General features: G+C 34.9%; 1 protein-coding gene across 1 annotated transcript; it reads right to left on the reverse strand.

Moving 5' to 3' along the window:
• Positions 1–1,616: 1,616 nt before the first annotated feature.
• Positions 1,617–20,518, reverse strand: LOC124531129 (sodium/potassium-transporting ATPase subunit beta-2-like). Its single transcript, XM_047105592.1, has 7 exons — positions 20,316–20,518; positions 6,061–6,189; positions 5,649–5,771; positions 4,220–4,398; positions 3,734–3,838; positions 2,957–3,125; positions 1,617–2,529 (listed from the first exon to the last, which is right to left on the reverse strand). The coding sequence occupies exons 1-7, from the start codon at positions 20,503–20,505 to the stop codon at positions 2,420–2,422; spliced, it is 1,005 nt and encodes a 334-aa protein (XP_046961548.1). The 5' UTR covers positions 20,506–20,518; the 3' UTR covers positions 1,617–2,419.
• Between the last annotated feature and the right edge of the window lie 193 nt (positions 20,519–20,711).

Consider the following 20,711-nt stretch of genomic DNA (forward strand, 5'->3'; position numbering starts at 1 on the left):
TTAGACACTACTATTCTACCCTGTCTTACCTATGGTTGCCAAACGTGGATCTACGATCACAAGGGCAATGGAAAGGAGCTGTTTAAATATAAAACTTAAAGATAGAGTAATAAATACAGAAATCCGAAAGGTAATGAAACTAAAGGACGCTCTACAGTTCTCTCAAAGTCTGAAATGGAGGTGGGCTGGTCACGTGGCGAGATATGACAACAGTCGTTGGACTATCAACATCACGAAATGGAACAGATTGTCTGGCGCTAGAAGGAGAGGTCGCCCGTTCGCTCGATGGCAGGACTAGATTGTGGCCTACGCAGGAAGAGTCTGGATGACCTCTGCCAAAAACAGAACTAAATTTAATTCTTTGGACTCCTCCAAACTTTTACCCTGAGGGGGTCCACAAATTAAAATAGTTTAATTTACTAAATTTGTTGGTTACAATTTATGTTTGTGGAATAAATAAAGCTATTTTATTATTATTATTATAATGTCTAAATTTAAATTACTCTCTCCTTGCTAATAATTGATAAAATTAACATCCTTTATTGACTCCATCCGTTGCGTTGATAGAAACATCATCCGTCTAATTATTATAAAATCTACAATCCATCTGTCATGTTCCGTCACTTAATACTATTGTTGCAAGGAGAAACAAAACTGTGTACAACAAAAGTCAGGCACGCATGCAGAATCATGATAGGGTAATCAATCGTTTGGTTTTCCACACTCCTCCAAAAATGCCTCTTTTTAACCTTTTAAAGATAGCAAAATTTATTTTACCGACTTATGGCTTGCATCAGAGTACTTAACTATGAAAACAGAACCACTACAATTTCGGCCTCTATTTTTAGTAATACACTCTTGTTCACGAGGTCAATATAGTTTTCGTACCGTTATAAGGATTATTATACAATGAAGGTTAATAAAAACCTTTATAGAATGATGAAAAAAAAAAATAGTCCAAAAACTTTTCACGTCTATGAAGTGTAAATGAAACCTTAAAAAACTTAGGAAAAAAATCAAATTAATTCATATTTTTTATGATAAATTTCAATTGTGATCTCGGTATCGTTAAATTATAATTATTTAAAAATCATTGAACGTGTATTATATATCTTTATATGTATGATTCGTATTTATTTTTTTAATTTATTAGATAACCAACAAAGTACACACTGATACATGATAGCACACAGTTCGTAAAATAGAAAATAAAAGAAGTGGTACCTCAATTACAGGTGCCGCTTATTAATTGTAGATTTGGCAATAAGTAGAATTTTTTTTTTTTTCGATTCATACGGGCTTTATGGGGCAAAGTATTTGTTATCTTTAATATACACTCAATTAACGAGGCAAATTAAGTAAGTAAGTAAAACAAGCATCTTAGTATACGATACTGAAGATAATCTTTGCATGAAAAAGCTACAGAAACATTGTTCTTATGTAAGGAATTAGAATTTATAGATATGATTTACTTAGGATTTATTTATTTTTATTTATATAGGAGGACGATAGGATTTATGCTGAAATTTCAGCGATGTATAATGTACAGAAAAACATGTTTTTTAAATACATTTAATTCTTTGAAATATTTTCAAAGGCTTGACGTGAAGTTATATAGTCTTTACAATTTAAGTACATACTCTGCTCATTGTATATATAAATATAAAGTCATAATAAGTAATACATAAAACGTGTAATTTATAAAATGACATAATGCCCCATCCACACCGATGACTTATGGCTTATTCGGGTAAGAATTAATATGTAGATGGGCAATGCGCTTTTTATGCATACATAAGTACGTGTTTCTTCATGAAAAATATATATTTGCGGTATTCTATATAAAAATTTTTCAACATTAATTTTTCACACGAACGAATCGCGTGCTATATAAAATCTACATTTAAGTGCACTTGTGCTAAATGCTATGTTAAATTTCAATAAAACTTGTACAACTCGTAATAAAATTTCTCTTGCAATCGTCACAAAAATATATGGGAAAATTTAGTGTTGCCATATAAGTAGTTTAATCTCCCCTGTTCTAAATATTAGGGTCTAATTAGTTGTTTACGGTTATATAATAATAATGTGGGTTATATTTGTATGCATCATGTGATATTCGTGTATGTATGGTTATCTTCACGTTTATTTATGTAATGGTAACATTTTAAATACATTTAAATTATAATATAGCAAGATTGTAAACTGTCGAAAGATTTATGCTTAATGTATGCAGCATTCAGCTTACAATTAAACGCATATTTTGTCCTTTCGGTAGATTATGATTCATCGAAGTTTTTTCCATTTAAGTTACAAAAACTCCAATTTAACCAAACTGAAAGATTAGAGAAATTGAATCGCCATTCAAGTTATTCGCACAAGTCTTATTGAAAGCTTTAACATATTCTGATATGTAAGTTTAGTCGATCATGATCTCAAAGTGCGTGGAGCCGAGACGCTCCTTAAGACTCTGCGTGAACTTGATGTTCTGAGCCCACGCTCTGCACCGGATGTTGATAATCTGGTGCACTGAAACAAGACATGAAATACTATATTCACCTAACATTTAAATAATTTATCGAGACCTTTTACTTCCTTGCCTCAAGATGCCGTTTATTTCCGAAAAAAAAAAAAACAAAAAAAAACTTGGTGGTGTGGCTTTGTGTAAACCCATTAGCCCTGCCATCAACATACTTCCAAACAACAATACTATATTGTTGTGTCCCGAAATGAAAGGTGAGCAAGCCAATGGACAGGCACAAGTGACATAACATCTTAGTTCCCAAGGTTGGTAACAAATTGGTGATATAAGGAATGGTTAATATTTCTTGCAGTCTCCGATGTTTATGGGCGATGGTGACCACTACCAATGACCAATGGCCAATGACTAATGACTAACCAAATGTTTTAATATAGTTCATATGGCAGACATTTTCGAATCTTTTTTTATACTTACAAGCTGGCTTAAGCAATTGCACCGCAACCAGAGGACTGAGGTACCCTGGAGTGTTGTCGAAAGGGAAATACACTTCAGGGAGCCCGGGGTAAGGCCAGTACATTAAGGGACCCAGAGCGTCAATGTCTGCTGGCCTCTCGCCCATACAAGACACCCACACTTTACGACGCTGTAAGAAAAAGAAATAAATATCATAGACATGAAAGCGTTCATATTTTTCAAAAAAAGTAGCAATGGCCCATTATAAGGATTTACTAATATTCAAGAGTCGAGATGGTCCAAGGGTTCGAACGCGTGCATCTTAACCGATGATTTCGGGTTCAAGACCATGCAAGTACCACTATATATATGTGCTTAATTTGTGTTTATTATTCATCGCTTGCTCAGCGGTGAAGGAAAACATCGTGAGGAAACCCGCATGTGTCTAATCTCATTTAAATGCCACAAGTGCATTCCACCAACCCGCATTGGAACAGCGTGATGAAATATGTTCAAAACCCTCTCCTTAATTGGAGAGGAGGCTTTAGCCCAGCAGTTCGAAATTAACAGGCTGTTACTTTATTTATTTTTTACTAATATTCAAATTTAACTCTTGATTTATTCTTAAAGTTTGCTTTAGGAGTGGAGAAGATAATAGCCCCAAGAAGTCAGGATCGAACCAGCGATATTTTACATCCCTAGGCGACTTTTTACAGCCCTTATTCTGACTGATTATAACTGAGTTATGTCGACAATTTCGACAATTTATTTATTAGTCATAAATGTTATCAGACTTACTTGCTCGGGTCTTGTAGTTGAATTGATGTAGTTCTTTATATCGGGTGGCATCTCGGGTGGCAGGTTCTCGGGATCGTCGAAGAAATTTGGATTCCAATCAAATATCTATAACACATTTAGTTTAATGGTTATATCAACGATTACCTTTGAAGAAAAAAATATACCATATTTGGTACTTGTTATAATATTACAAATATTAGTGGAGCATATTTCTGTTATAAAAGATAAATGGATTGAAGATAAATTAACCAAGTATCTTTCATGTCTAAATTATCCTATATAGCATACAAGCATAACGTAAAGGTGTTTAGGCGCAGGACTTACGGCTTTACGTGCTTTCCAAGATATGGTATATACTTCCAACATTCAAACGCCGAAAAGTAACTGAAAATTTTATCGACCCGACCGGCTTCGACCTTGGTCCTTTCAACCAGGACGAAATTCTGAGGCCATATATCTAGCTAGATAGATAGGTTATATAATTACCCTGTTCAGTTTTATAATGATGCACGGTGTCCTATTTTTGAACCCAAACTGATTTTCTTTGGAGCAGGGCCCCAAGAGATTTATGTCGAATGAGCACACCTCGTTGCGAGGGGGCTTGGTATCGCCACATTCCCGCTGGTTGACACCCTTGTTGATAAGAAGTGAGCTATTTTCGTAGGCTAGAAAGGCATAATATAATAATAATAATAATATGAGACAACATCACATACATTACTCTGATCCCAATGTAAGAAGCACTTGTTTTATGGAAATCAGAAGTAACGAAGGTACCATAAACACCCAGACCCAACACAACATAGAAAACTAATGGTAATCTACATCGACTCGGCCGGGAATCGAACCCGGGGCCTCAGAGTGGCGTACCCATGAAAACCGGTGTACACACCACTCGACCACGGAGGTCGTCATAAAAAATCATTTCGTTTTGCATTTGTATGTCAGAAACTACTGAAGAAATTATGTAACCAAATATTTTAAAACTTAACATTCTACATTTTAAAATTTGGTAACTAAAAAGTGACTTCATTGCTATATAATATTTTCAGGCGTCATGAGGATAAGTTAAAAAGAAACAATTACATTTTACTACCCTTTAACTCGTTATTGCTTAATATTTTGTTCAGGTCTTTAATTAAATAAGACCATCAACCAACAAAGAACAGCATAGCGAACTTGTTTATGTAAGAGGTTTTTGAGGCTTTCACTTCAAATTTGTACCATTAATCATCCCGGTATAAATCAAATCATATCGAAAATATACTATATATGGGTAGGCTCTTGTGAGCACTTTTAACATTTTTTACAGGATCAAATGTAAAACATCCACCATTTCTGAATGTAGATTAACGACAAGAATTAGCAAGAAACTCACTAGTTACTCTTTTCCATTACTCTGCTACATAGGTTATTAAATCCGTCAATTAAATTCTTATCAAGAATGGAAATCGACGAATATACTTTTTATCTACACTAATATTCTAAAGTGGACCAAATGTTCCAATTATTTTTCCAGTTTTATACATTATTCCAGTATTATATTGGTAGAAAGCTTTTCACTGCTAGAAAACTGTATTATTCCTGAGATATAGCGAAACAGGAGCCGGTCACTAACCACATAATTGATCCAAGTTTTCTAAACATGTTACATGAGATTAAAATTTATTAATCTCATTAAAGTTAAAAATAATTGACCTCAGTAAACCCGTTTCTTTTAATAACTTACTTTGTATTTTTTAAATGTTAAAAAAGAGTAACTATTGAGTTTCTTGCCGGTTCTTCTCGGTAGAATCTACTTTCCGAACCGGTGGCAGCTTCACTTAATTGTAAGATGACGATTCAAAAGTGGCTGTAAAAGCCTACTTGAATAAAGTTTATTTTTATTTGATTTACACTAATATGAAACACTCACGCGCTAGGAACTCATTAATGTTGTCAACGTATTTCTTTATCTGTGTTGCATTTTCCGCGTCGTACCATATGAGGGCTCCTTCTTCGAATATAATGGGTCTGTGTCCCATGCCTGGGTTATCTCCTGTAATAATTAATTCAGATTTTTAAGATTTAGAAGTGTTAATACTAAAAAGTGTTATTAGTAAAAAGGAAATTAAGCAATACATGATGTAATAAAGATTATCCGAAAGTATTAATATATATATAATACAATAGTTATGATTTGTTTATTTAGAAACTAAGATTTATATTCAAAAGTACTTTTACATTTTCAGATTAGATATTTTTGGAACACGACCTCGTATGCCTAGTTCTGTTTACACGTGAAAGAAATATTAAATTTTATTTGGCTCAAAAAAACGTAAGCTTACCGATAATAGATTCCGCTAAGGTAAAGTAAGGTACCCTCTCGTCCATCGCAGAGAGCAGGCCACACATGCATATGGAGAAGAAGATGATGATGCAGATGTACATCACCAGGTATATCAGACCGATCACACCTGGAGAACACAAACAGGTTTGATAAGTATCATTAAAGTAACATAAACGCCTCATTCAATTTGAATATATTCAGGATACCAAGATCTGAAGTCTATTAGACCATCGTAAAGCATAAAACACATTTTTTTTAACACGAATAATATACATACATATATTTGATGAATTTAATGAAATAATTTTTCTTTGTACCTAAATCATGTATAAACTAGTAAACGTGACGGTTTTGGATTATGATAAATCGCAGATTCGAAATCGAATTCCCTTAATCTTTCTCCTTTTTTTAGATTTATTAAATGCGAAGTGAAACGGGCTGATAATAACTATAAGAAGCTATCATTTAGCTTTTCGTTTAGAACACGTGTCAAGAGTTAAAATCAAAATATACATTATTCTAGGTTTTACGAGCACTTTTACAAAACTGTTATAAACTTAAAGTTACCTATTTGAAATGTAGATTTTACTGAGAAGAACTGGAAAAAAAAATTGTTTATCTAACTCAAAAATAATAATAATAACTCATCCCCGCCGACGTCGCCAACACCTGTACGTCGAGCGGGGAGACGCCGGCCACCGACGGGCTTGGGAGCCAGAGGCCAACCGGTCTCGAACAGGGTCCCCGCTTCCGGTGGTGGTGTGCAGCGCATGCGATGGACACAACCCATTAATGAAAATGTCATGCGCGCATACTATGGGGCTACAAAGGGGGGAACTAACCTCACTGCGTACCGTGTTAGGATGCTCTCTCTGTTTCAGGCGCTTGAACCAGCTGTCAACGTCTCGGCTCAACGACTGTCGGATCAGGTGCGAGTCATTCTGCGTAACAACAGGCTGAGTGACACCGTACTTGATCGGATTCGCTCGGAAACATGTAATAGCGATGTCACTTCTGGCCCGTCAACGCCCGTGGTTGAGGAACCACTTCCTGCAATACCACAGGGCCCAGAACATGATGATGAGGGTGGTGGTGACATGGCTATTACAAAAAGTAAGTACAGTGATCATTTGAGGAGCGCACTGGGGGATGCGATTCGGGAGTATCGTAACACTCCCGCTGAGCTTAGGCCACGTTTGCCACGTTTACCCATGACTAAACGGAATAGGGACCTAGTGTGCACTCTGGATTCACTGCTCGCAGATTATTTTGAGAGCAGTGAAAATCTCGAGAATACGCACTCAATTCTGTTTTGTGCGGCTGTTGCAGCATGTCGTGTAGCTGGTGTTACATTTGAAGACACCGAACGTGCTACACGACCAAAGGCTGTTGCACCGGCCTGGCAGAGCAGGATTGAGAAACGTATTAATGAGACCAGAGTGCTCATTGGAAAACTATATTGTTTTAAGGAAGGGAATACGCGTCCACGTGTAATGCGTTTCGTGGGGCGGGCGTTCTTGGGAACTGGTATAGGTCCGCAAGAATATCCATCCCATGTCGTGGAGCGTATTGACTTCCTAAAACAAAAAGTTTATGCATGGGCAAGCCGCATCCGTCGGTACAGGCGGCGAGTGGACCGTTATCACTTGAATCGCAAATTCCAGAGCGATCAAAGGTGGGTGTACAGAACGTGGGAGCGACTCGACCAGGATGTGAGCGATGGGTGCCGCCCAGATGATGATGCCACGAATACATTTTGGCGCAACATCTGGTCGGTGCCCGTCGACCACATTGAAGGTGATTGGATGCTGGAGGTCAGGCAAGCGTGCGAGCCTTTGGAAGTGATGGGAAAAATTTCCATTGCTTCTGAAGATGTAGCTGCTGCAGTTCGATCCGTTGCCAACTGGAAGTCTCCGGGACCGGACGGGCTGCATAACTTCTGGCTAAAATGGCTGCGCAGCTCGCATGAATGCTTGGCATCCCAGTTCCAGTCAGCTCTAGAGTCTGGGTCGCTACCACAGTTCCTTACCACCGGAGTCACCCACCTGCTCCATAAGTCAGGTAGTGCAACGGATCCAAAAAATTATAGACCGATTACTTGTTTACCGACGGTCTATAAGCTCCTTACCGCCATTCTGAGAGATAAGATTAATAGTCACATACAGAATAATAGTATTTTGTCTGTCTCTCAGAATGGATGTAGGGGTGGATCACGAGGCACTAAGGAGCTACTCCTCATTGATATGACCATTAGCCAACAGGTTCGTCGTTCTCGAAAGAGTCTGTCGACATGCTGGATAGATTACAAGAAGGCCTATGATTCCGTGCCGCATACATGGCTCTTGAGGGTGCTGGAGTTGTATAAATTAGATACAACTCTATGCAGTTTCTTGAGATCATGTATGGGGCAATGGCGGACAGTCCTTCGCTATCCAGGATGCCGAACGATTCATGGTAATGACGAACCGATAAGGATTGAGCGGGGAATATTCCAGGGCGATAGTTTGAGTCCATTGTGGTTTTGTTTAGCCTTGAACCCCCTAAGTACTCTCTTGGAGAGTTCAAGGCTAGGCTATCGTTTGCGGAGAGGAGGTAAAGTAATATCCCACCTACTTTACATGGATGACTTAAAGCTCTTTGCACCTTCGGATTCACAACTAATGGAGTTACTAAAGGTAACAGAAACTTTTAGTAATTCTATTAGAATGGAATTTGGAGTTGACAAATGCGCGGTTATGCATGTAAAGCGAGGAGAGATTATGGAATCTGACGGATTACAACTTTCAGATTCCATAAACTTTAAGTCACTGTCCGCAAACGAATCATACAAATACTTGGGTATGTCGGAAGCGTTAGGCATCAATGTGACCGACATGAAACAATCATTGCAGGAGCGTTTCTTTGGTCGCCTGAAAAAGGTACTCAAAAGTCTTTTATCAGGTGGCAATAAGGTTCGCGCCTTCAATGGTTGGGTCATGCCGGTCTTGATGTACTCTTTCGGCATACTCAAGTGGACTCAAAAAGAACTAGACGCCTTGGATAGGAAAGTCCGTGTCCTGCTGACTGCATATCGAATGCATCATCCTCGGTCTTCGGTGATGAGATTGTACATCCCACGGAGATGTGGTGGCCGTGGCTTTTTAAATGCCAAGACCCTACATAACCGTGAGGTATACAAACTCAGGGAGTATTTTCTCCACACTGACTTGGATATGCACCGAGATGTAGTTACAATGGACAAGGGACTAACTCCGCTCTCTTTAGGCAAAGAGAACTGGCACAAACCTGTAGTACTAAGTACTGAGAACCGCAAGGAGGTATGGAAGAGCAAGGAGTTACACGGACGCTTCTATCGGGCCCTTCATGGACCCGATGTGGACTTTATGGCGTCCGTATCTTGGCTACGGTTCGGTAACCTATTTGGTGAAACCGAAGGTTTTGTCTGTGCGATTATGGATGAAGTTATCATGACGAACAATTACCGGAGGTATATTGTGAGGGATGGCACGGTGGACATATGTCGGGCGTGTCACACTCCGGGCGAATCCCTTAGACATATTATTTCCGGTTGTTCTCGTCTTGCTAACGGAGAGTATTTGCACAGACATAATCAAGTGGCCAAGATTATCCATCAACAACTTGCACTTCGATATGGTCTTGTGGTATCAGAGGTACCATACTACAAGTATGTGCCCGACCCAGTTCTCGAGAATGGTCATATCACACTGTACTGGGACCGATCTATAATCACTGACAGGACTGTTGTCGCCAACAAGCCTGATATAGTGGTGATAGATCGGTCAGAGCGCCGCACGATAATTGTTGACATCACCATCCCTCATGACGAGAATCTCGTGAAAGCTGAGAAGGATAAACAAATAAAATATCTTGACTTAGCTCACGAGGTTGTCGACATGTGGGATGTGGATACAGCAGTTATTGTGCCGATAGTCGTTTCAGCGAATGGCCTAATGACCAAGAGCCTCGACCAACATCTTAAGAGACTCTCGTTAGACAGCTGGGTCAAGGGCCTGATGCAGAAGGCAGTACTCCTCGGCACGGCGCGTATTGTGAGGAAGTTCCTCTCTTTGGAGCCCTGACCACCGGTGGCTTAGACCCTGTTCCCGTCACTGGTTGGCCTCTGTATTTTATATTTTTAAATATATTTTATACATATGTTTGTATTTTATATTTAAAAATGTAATATAATATGAGTAAAAATAAATAAATAAAAATATAATAACTCATGGTACAAAGAATCATTGCACATTCAAATACAATATCGTCCATCTATGAATGTCTAAATGCTTAATTTGAAGAAAATTGCCACTAAATTATCGTTATTCGTTACACGTATACAATCTGAAACTTGGTGACAGAAGTTTTAAATCCAGTAACAACGAGTATTCAACTTAGCAAACGTATAACTATGTACATTTTAAAGTTACTTCATTTATATTAGTTCCACAGTGTAAACATTTTCAATTCTGAATAACACATTCAACATACATTGGACAATTAAAAAGAAATAGCAAAGGACTGTTGCTGAAAAATTAATGGCGGATTTTTGTATAAAACTATTACTATACATTCATAATAAGTAATAAAATGTTGCAACTTATTATTTTAGTCTAACTTATCATGTCAAAGAGTCGAGATGGCCCAGTGGTTAGAACGCGTGCATCTTAACCGATGATTGCGGGTTCAAACCCAGGCAAGCACCGCTGATTCATGTGCTTAATTTCTCTTTACAATTCATCTCGTGTTCAGCGGTGAAGGAAAACATCGTGAGGAAATCTGCATGTGACAAATTTCATAGAAATTCTGCCACATATGTATTCCACCAAGCCGCATTGGAACAGCGTGGTGGAATATGTTCCAAACCTTCTCCTCAAAAGGGAGAGGAAGCCTTTAGCCCAGCAGTGGGAATTTACCGGCTGTTGTTGTTTATCATGTCTAGATAAATGACTTGGGAAAGACATTCATTTAAAACATCTTACTGCTAACGAAAGCACAAACCAAGATATTCCATAGTTACACGAGAATTTCGTGCATCGATGACTGTTTTATAATTCATCATTCATTGATTATTCATCTCAAGAAAAACGTCGTAAGAAAATTTGCGAGTGTCTAATTTCAATGAAATATTGTTAAATGTACCAACCAGTGTATGGGTTGAATTAGCTCCAAACTTCTCACAGGGAGATGAAAGCTAAGTTCTTGGGACATTTACAGGCTGTCACTACTTACCTAGACTAGCGTTATAAGTTTCAGAACCTTCCTGGACATTTAAGAACTATTATTGTTTAACAATTATTATCGTAAGAGTTCTTTCATCAGCTGATTATGAACGAAAACAGAAAAAAAAAACGATATCCTGTTAGAAATCTCCTCATCTAATAAAAGCTTATATTTACATCGAATAACAGAATCAATAGTCGGGATGATAATAAAAATCTCTTAGTACTATAAACGTGGATCGACGAATGTTATTACAATTTTATTTTAGAGTGCGGTTACTACCACGGTTTCGCAAAATGGATTACATCGACAAAACGTTTCTGCCAAAACTGAAATAGCTGCGTTCTGCGAAAACCGGTCATGGACTGTTTACACTTCGACGTCATATTATATATGCAAGAGGAAATATGTTCTATGTAATGCAAACGTAGATTTTAATAAAGAGTATGACTCGAAACGAGGTTTTATGTATTTTTACGCGCGAACGTCTGAATATTTCGATTGCGAGATGGTTACGATTGAATATATTGAACTATCCGCAATTTATTTTCATGAAACTTATATTAATAATGGCTATATAACTCTGTCTCTCTCTGTAACTCTGTCTAGATCACTGAAACGGTTTTTTGATATTTGTCATAAATTGTGCTTCAAAGAAGGCGTTGGCAGACATAATCCACTATTTTACTACTTAAATTTGACAACCAACACGTAAACGAGAATAACCGCAGGCGACGACTATATGCTTAATATTTTATCAATCATTCTTACAACTACTAAAAATGATAGACAGTATGTCAAAGATTTTATTTTGGTGGGTATTCCAACGTCAGATAGGAAATCCCCAAAGTTATATTGGGGTAAATTATTTAGCTTTTTTAACAATTATAGTCAAACCGAACAACCCGTTGCCCTGTAACGTATATATATATCAATAATGGCATAACAATATTCATCATCGGAGGATGATCTTCATCATCATCATCCTCCTGGCCTTTTTCCAATTTTAGTACCAATATGCCGTTCATTCTTTGTGAATATACAATACCCTGTTTTATAATATGTTTTATAATAATAATGAAATATAAGACTAGTAAATGAATAGTGTTATAGCTATGCGGAAAGCAACATTTGACACATCCATCAAAATAGTTTTATTGTAACGTAATGTTCTGATGGCAAATGCTCTCCACGGCGAAGTATTTGCTCGACACACTTGACCCGCTTGTTTGCGTTTGATCAATACGTAAGAATGAAATAGTAACAGTTTATTTTCCTCCCCGTTTATAAAGTAACAGTTATCTCCTTAGAACTGCGTTTTATCTAAACCACTTATGTTCCCATCACGGTCTGTGGATACTTCAGGATACAGTCTTTATTTTCAAGCTTAATCTATCTGTATAGCCTTTACATTTGATCCTTTCGGTTCCTGAAACGCTGGTCCAAGTCAGCATTTGAATTGCTAATAATAGTGAGTTTCGAAATCGTGTATTTGGTATTAATCTGAATGGTGATTGGTTGATTGCCGATAACGCAGTACCAGCCAACAAGTGTTCAGAAAAGCAAATTAGTTAAACCAACTTTGACCAACGTACCAAACAGCAGTTTTGTTTGTGTGTAATTATTTTATACAATAACGTTTAATGTTACATGCCATATAAAATTATTAGCCTCTATTCTAATAGAAGAAGATTACTTATCTAAGATACCAACAATAAAAAACGCTACACCCTCAAGAAATATTAATGGTTCGGCTACAAAAAACGAAATATATTGTAAGCAGTTGAAATAATCTTACCTTTACTTTACAGTGTTCTATCAACAATATGTTATTATCTTCAATAAACACTAACTTAAAATTGTTTTATAAATCGCTGTCTTTTATTTATAATAAGTAATCAATTTCTTAAAACTTTTAAGTAATAATAATACTTTATGGTAATTTAATCAAATCCATAGATAAACATAATATATAGTCATTAAAATGTTTAGAAAAATTACATAAAATTGAAAAATTACGAATTTTGAGAATACTGGGTTTCAAACTTTGGCAAATAAATTGGCAAATGGCAAAGATGTATTAGGAAATAGGTGACTGATGTCGATTTTCTTTTGTTTTTTTTCTTAATCTAGCTCCTAGTAGTAGTCCGTATCTCTTTTTAATAAAGATAATGATATATATTAGTATAAAAACACTTTCAATTTTATGTAAAAACGGACTCAATGAAAAACGACTATGAATATCAACGCTAATGAAGAGTATTATTAAGCAATGTCTGAGTAAAATGCAGGCATTTAGCATTCTTAGTTACAGTTTCATTCATGAAACAAAATAGAAACATTAAAAGGCATAAATTACATAAATAATTCTGTATTACATAGATTATTTATATATCTAGATAGAGTGTGTGAAATATAATATGGCTGGAAATAATGTTACTTGTGAGATGACGTCAAGTAGTGAAGAATGGAAGAAGACATGCTGCGCCGACCCCAAGTAAATTGGGCAAGAGATAGACGAGATGGTCCAGTGGTAAGATTGCGTCCATCTTAACGGATCATCCGTTAAGATGGACGCAATTTCAATTACGCGGGTTCAAACCCAGGCAAGAATCACTGCATATTCAGGTACTTAATTTGTGTTTATAATCAATCTCGTGCTCGGCGAAGGAAAACATTCCGAGGAAACCTGCATGTGTCAAATTTTATAGAAATTCTGCCACATGTGCAAATTCACCAACCCGCATTGGAACAATGTGTTGTAATATGTTCCGAACCTTCTCCTCAAAGGGAGAGGAGGCCTTAGCACAACAGTGGGAAATTTACAGACTGTTGTTGTTGCTGTTGCAAGAGAAAGAAGAAAAAGAAAACAACAGGCCAACGTGAAAATCGAATTGTGAGTCGTTTTATAATATGGTCGAACCGAAGTGATCGTTGCTAAACTTCATGTGTCTCGAGAAACATAATGAGTAGTTATTTTGAAGGAATGGATATGTGAACTTTGCTGAAACTAGAAATATATGTCAAAATCATTTTAATACAAATAATAATAATACACGCAAAATAGTAAACGAATCTTGAGTTAATACAAAACATACTACCAAGGTAATACGAAACAAAGGATAAAACATCAATTACTTTGTACATATTGCTGTGGTACGGAACCCTTAGGGTGGGAGTTCGACTCGCACTTATTGATTGTGACCTAATATAAGGCTATATACATATATAATGGCAAATGATCATCCCGAACTATAGACAATAATTGGGTATACAATTTTACCGTTGATAACATTCCCGTTATTGCTTGTATGTAAACATTATTCACAATTGTTTTAACACTGAGAAACACCTAACCATAAAGTATTTCTTTTTTTCTTTATAATGTTTATTATGTATGTTCTTGTTCATAGGAGAACGTATTCATTTTTGAATGCATAGCAACAGAAGGTACTATTACTTTATAATAAGCTGGTATCACTAAGTGACCATAGACTTCTAAATATTTTTTATTTTTTTGAAAAGTTTTGCTGAAAATAATGAACAAGCGTCTAAATCTTTTTTTTTTTAAGAATTAAATTGATTTGTTTTGTAAGAACTATAAGACATATTTTGAAATATAAAATGGCAGTTACACCCCGGCTCACTCGATTTTCAACCTTAAACACAGCGACATCATATTTTGAGATGTTATGAGGAACCAAAGGTGATCATATATATGTATAATAATTATAATTATCAAGAAGGTTTAAATACTAAACGGAAACTTATTTCCCCGTACTATGCTGGGATAGACAGCTAGGCAGATAGATATAGCTATGTATTATATAGGTCAGTTATATACGATTAACAAGCATAACATAATTATTCAACAATGATATCTTTTACGTTTGGTATTAATTAGCACAGTGTCGCTTCGTGGTCGAGGTATCGTTGTCACAATCAAGGATTCGATTCTCATAGAAACTGAAGTCAATGCTTCTTTATTTATGAACTAGGTTTTATCCGCGGTTTCATCTGCTTTATTCTATCCTATATTATAACTAGTTGTCGCCCGTGGCTTCGCTTGCGTTTTAGTGTTGTTTGTCATGTGTTAGGCAAAAATGTAACCTATGTCCTTCCTTGCAGTTCAAAATTGCTTCTCTTGCTGTTTGTGGTTTGGCTGTTACAGTGGCGGATTTACCAATAGGCTAAGTAGGCTGGAGTATTGGGCGCCAGATTTTGAGGGGCGGAAAATTTAGCCCAAATTTGTTATTATCTTACAGAAATTAAAAATATATAATAATATGTATACACGTTACGTCCGTAATCCGTATACTCTTTACTACATATAGCGGGATGGAAAAATAATCTAGTAACTAATGACAGAAATGTCACATACTTTATAATCATATTAATAAAAAAAAAACGATGTAATGAGGACGCTAGAACACAAATCATAAATGTTGCAAAAAAAAGTAGGGGCGGCAAAAATTGAATAGCCTACTAGCCTAATAGAGGCAGGTTTGCAAATCCGCCACTGGGCTGTTACCTTTGAGAGCGACATAAAATTACTTCTATGTAATATACCAAAAGTTAAATAAGACCATAAATATGTAGTAATGTTAATACACTTACGAACCATTTTTAATCAATTAATGAATTACGAGAGATATGAACGGTAGGCTATTTTCAGTTCAAAGACCCAGTATACATGGCATATGTTTGCAAATTGTTTTCTTAATTGATTGGCAATACAGCCTCTCCCATTCGCGTCACAGGGAGCGAGGGTGGTGCCACCCTGTACAGACATGTTTATCTATAGGTAAATCTTTAACGAGGTCATGTCAGCGTGATAATTTATATTCAGTGATGAATGTTTTAGAGTCTTCGATTATACTCGTATTAATTTTGTCTTCCGCCATATTGAAATTGTTATTGACAACTTGTGTTCATAAAAATACTTCTGAGAATTGTCTTGAAAAAAAAAAAAATTTATGGTTCGTTTTTTCCATGTATAAATTTGTATATCGTTCGGAGCGAAATAAATCGAAGTAAGGTAATTCTGTCATTTATTATTTATATTGTTAAGTTTTATTTTTAGTCATTGCAACATTATTTTTAATAAGTAGGATTATGATAAATAGTGATCCTGAGACGGTCAAAATGAAAGTTGGATTATTTAAAATAAGAATTCAGTCATAATAAAAATAAGGTTTCTCTATCAAAAAAATATAGGCATAGATAATTCCAATGATTTGCTCAAGAAACTAGAAAAACTGTTGCTAAGGCGCGAGACTATTGATAAATCTTTTTTTATACCATGACGTATAGTCGATAGCTCCATATGAAATATGAACATCAAGATTAGTTATATTTTACGACTAGTACCTGGCTTGTTTCTTATCGACTTTGAAGAAAAGGCTGCTTTTTGAGTACCTATCTATTTCTCTTCTTCTAATTTTTTCCATATTCACCTTGTATTTAATTATATCCTTTAAATATATATATATATATAAGTCAATAATAGCAGTTAAATTTAATGACTATCATTATCAAATTCGGAGCATTTCTAATTCGGCTTATTTTGTTAGCCCGATTTGGGTGGTTTTCGAAGATTGAACAAGACATATTTTTTTATTACATTTTTAGGTATCTGAGCCGCCGATGTATGTTTGCTTAATTTGTGGAGGAGGAACAGAACTGAATGTTTTGTTTAAACATAAGTATGTTTAAATAAAAGTTAAAAATTATAACTTTTTATAAGCGTTGCACACTCATTTAAAATGAAACATAGATTCATGAAATGAACGTCATTATTTGGGGTCATGCATTTGACCTAAAGCACTGCCATTTTGAACAGCTATTAACATTCTTCAGAACGCAAATCTTGATGTAAAATATTTTAATAAATCCATTTGTTTAATATTAACAGGCGTTACGACTTGTGGCTCGAAATAACCAATGAATTTATGAATCACGTAACCTCTACTAGATCGTTAAATATGAAAGGGAATTCTAGTCGTCAAATGTTCGAAAGTATTTTATATAGTAGCGCCATAACTTCTCCGCTAATCAATTAGTTTTTACTACCTTATATTAAATCTATATATGAGGGTGAAAATATACTTTGTTCAAATAGACTCTACAAGTACTATTAATTCGATCGTTTGAAACCTCTATAGGATCGATTGTGCTGAAAGTTATGCATCATAAATATTACTCATAATTATTTATATTTCTTTTGAACAAAATATGTTCAAATGGTCCGTCTATATAAAATAACTTCAACAAAAAATGTTTATATATCAATGTATATTCTGTCGATATTATTTGATTTTCGTTACGCTGGATAAAGAAAATAAATTAAAATAATTATTGACCGAATGAGGCATATACAATGTACACAAACATAACAAAACATTTAGCTGTTCATGTCCAGTCTCTTACAAATTACTTTTTTAATGAAGTCTTTGAAGACAAAGACGTACGATCAACATATGAATATTCTGTTTTTAAAAGTATATTTATCTAATTTTTGTAAGGGATTTATTGATGTTCCATTTTCAAAAATAATGATAATCTGTTCATGAATATTTTAATACACATAACTTAATTATGTTTTTTCACCCGTATGAAACGTTCAATGTTATGTTGCAAGCCATATTTTTTTTATTTAGAGATTAATTGAGGAAGATTCTTATTAGTACTAAATAAAAGTTTTTTTTTTTCGATTAGACTGAAGTTGCAATGACAGTGACAGAAGTGAATTAGTAATGTCACATCCAAATTTGATTCGTTATTTGATTTTAAATGATATTTCGAAATGTCTTAAGATAAAATATGTAACATTTACAGTAATTACTTCGTTTTTCCAATTCTAACTAGTAAAATTATTTACAAAAATACTTAATAGTTTTAACTTAAGGATTTAATTATACTTAATTTATACCGATAAAATGTTTAAATGCGTTTTATCTCAACTGTCAAATTAAAATGAGTTTGAAGTTAGACAATAAACCCATAATGGCACTTTTGTTATACCGAAAATTTCCATTCGCTATTGATCTCACTACGCCCATTTTTATTGAGTACAGTCAGTCGCCTTCAAAAATAATAAGCTAATGTAGAAAGGTTCGGAATATTCCATCCAGTAATACATTTAATTTACTATACACATATAGTTATACATTTCTTTATTGTGAATTTCTTGGAAAAATAATAGTTAACTATGGTACATATAATAATAATTTTAAATACGGTAGTATTATTAAAACCTTAATACTTGTGAGGTGGCTGCAGATAAATTAGCTATTAAAAATATGTTTGTATTATTATTAAAAATATATATTGTATATGTAACATGATATGAAAAAAAATTGATTTCGCTGAGTTTCTTTCGCTGGTTCTTCTCAGGTCTGAGGTGTAAAATTCCGAACCCATGGTAGATTTTTCACCATCAATAAGAAAGTGTAATGGCTTCTATTTTGAATAAAGATTTTGGACTTAACTTTGAAGTTAAGATCAGCATACAGAGGTTCATTGCTGGTCAGATCTCGTTTTCGGATTTCGCCAGATATAACAAAAAAAAGTATCCTCAAAAATTTTAAATATACCAAACGTTATCAAAATCGGTTTTTTGGTCAAGTCGGCTTTCAGACAGAGTTACTTGTGCTTATTATAGATGGATAAATGGTGCGTCTACGCACTACTTTTTTCTGCTTTCGTTTAAAAGCCTCACTATTATTAAGAATCCTTCGAAAGATATGGCCTACCAAACGCTGTTATACTAAATAACTGATAACTGAGTTATGTCGTAAAATATTAATTTCAAAGTCGTTTAAGACTATCCGATGTATTACTATTGTGAAAATTTAAAATACTTTTGGAAAAGTGTTCACAGCTTAGAAAGTATAGAATAAAGTTTCTAATACATTAAAAAATGGAGACCAACGATTGTAGGTAAAGTTTTGTTGTTTCCTAATGTATTCCTTAGGTATACGTCGAGAAAATAAACTTGAATATTGTTACAAGTTGAGTAAATGTCTTCCGCGAAAAAAGTATTACTGTTGATATAACGCTAAGATTAATAATTTACTTTTAAACATCGAAGAATGCAGTGGCTTCTTTATAGTTATGGCGTCATAAAGTTCATGAAGCGCGTTTTTTTTTTAAATAGTAATTTTGTCAGTGTTGCAATGTTTTAAAATCTAAGTTTTATAAACAGACATTTAAAAATACTTGTGTTATTATGAGTGTTCTTATATGTATCATAATTATTGGTATTCGTTTGTTATTTTTTATTATTATTGTTCCTTCGAAATTGTATAGTTAATTACATGGATTCATACAATGTTAAAACAATCTATCTTGAAATTACTTTAAAGATATCTTCATGTTTTACAACATAAGTTTGCCATAAATATATTCTCTTTTAAGATAAAATGTATTTTATAGAATCCATACAAGTGCTATTTATTTATTTTATTTAGTTCCTCAATAATGTGTACACTGATTATCAATATATATAACTGTTCCGTTACTGAGTGACTGAGTGACTGACAGACAACGCACAGCCTAAACCACTGGGCCTAAAGACTTGAAATTTGGCACATGTGTGCCTTAAGTGTCCTAGAAGTGCACTAAGAAGGGAAGTTTAAAATTCCCACGGGATAGGGAATAAATCGGATTTATATTTTCGGACCAATGTAGCTCTATCTCCGTAATAATAATATAATATAACAAAAGTACAATTATATTTTAAGTGTCACAATTATTTAACACTAAAAGAAAACAGTCTACATCTTAACCTAATTTGAAAATTATTTAAATCTTCATTAAAAGGAAATAAAAAAACTATGTAATAATTATATACATGTGACAGGATGTATCAACTTAGATATATATATATGGAAGTAGACCAGTGATATTAGCTATACTCTGGATTAAGTGAAGCAACTTGCAATATTTTTATAAATTCAGTATAAGAAGTTGCTTAAAAACTTTTTCGTTAACTTTCTTTTTTTTACTCACCCCATCGCTTGCCAGTTCTTCCGAGGAACGTTCTCTCTTCCGGATTCCATATCGCGTACTGTATCCTCTTGAAGAAGGGTCTGTGTGGAGGTCGCCTGCAGTAGTTGACAACCCCGTTGGGCTTGTCCGCGCCCATCGTGTCGGCTGTGCGAAGTGGACTGAGCGAGTCGAGGAACGATACATAACTCATTACATAGATGCGATCCGATTGTGTTTCACTGCCTAAATGTGTTTAGCATCTGAGAGTACATTCAGTTCCGTAATTTTGTTTATACTTTGTGAAATTTATATGCTTCCAGCCTTGCCGGTATTTCGAAGTATCTTTGATCTCATTTATTATGTGTTTAATTAGTAAATATATTTATAATTGTTACGTTATTGAAACAAACGTTTTTT

This window comes from Vanessa cardui, chromosome 7 (assembly GCF_905220365.1).
Source record: "Vanessa cardui chromosome 7, ilVanCard2.1, whole genome shotgun sequence".
In the NCBI taxonomy this organism is placed as follows: domain Eukaryota; kingdom Metazoa; phylum Arthropoda; class Insecta; order Lepidoptera; family Nymphalidae; genus Vanessa; species Vanessa cardui.

Excerpts from the sequence above, each read along its gene's own strand:
- LOC124531129 (XM_047105592.1), bottom strand. The coding sequence starts at position 20,505 with ATGAGTTATGTATCGTTCCTCGACTCGCTCAGTCCACTTCGCACAGCC. Across the intron at positions 5,772-6,060 it reads CTTAGCGGAATCTATTATCG|GAGATAACCCAGGCATGGGA; the intron begins GTAAGCTTACGT and ends TAATTATTACAG. Across the intron at positions 3,839-4,219 it reads TCATTATAAAACTGAACAGG|ATATTTGATTGGAATCCAAA; the intron begins GTAATTATATAA and ends AATGTGTTATAG.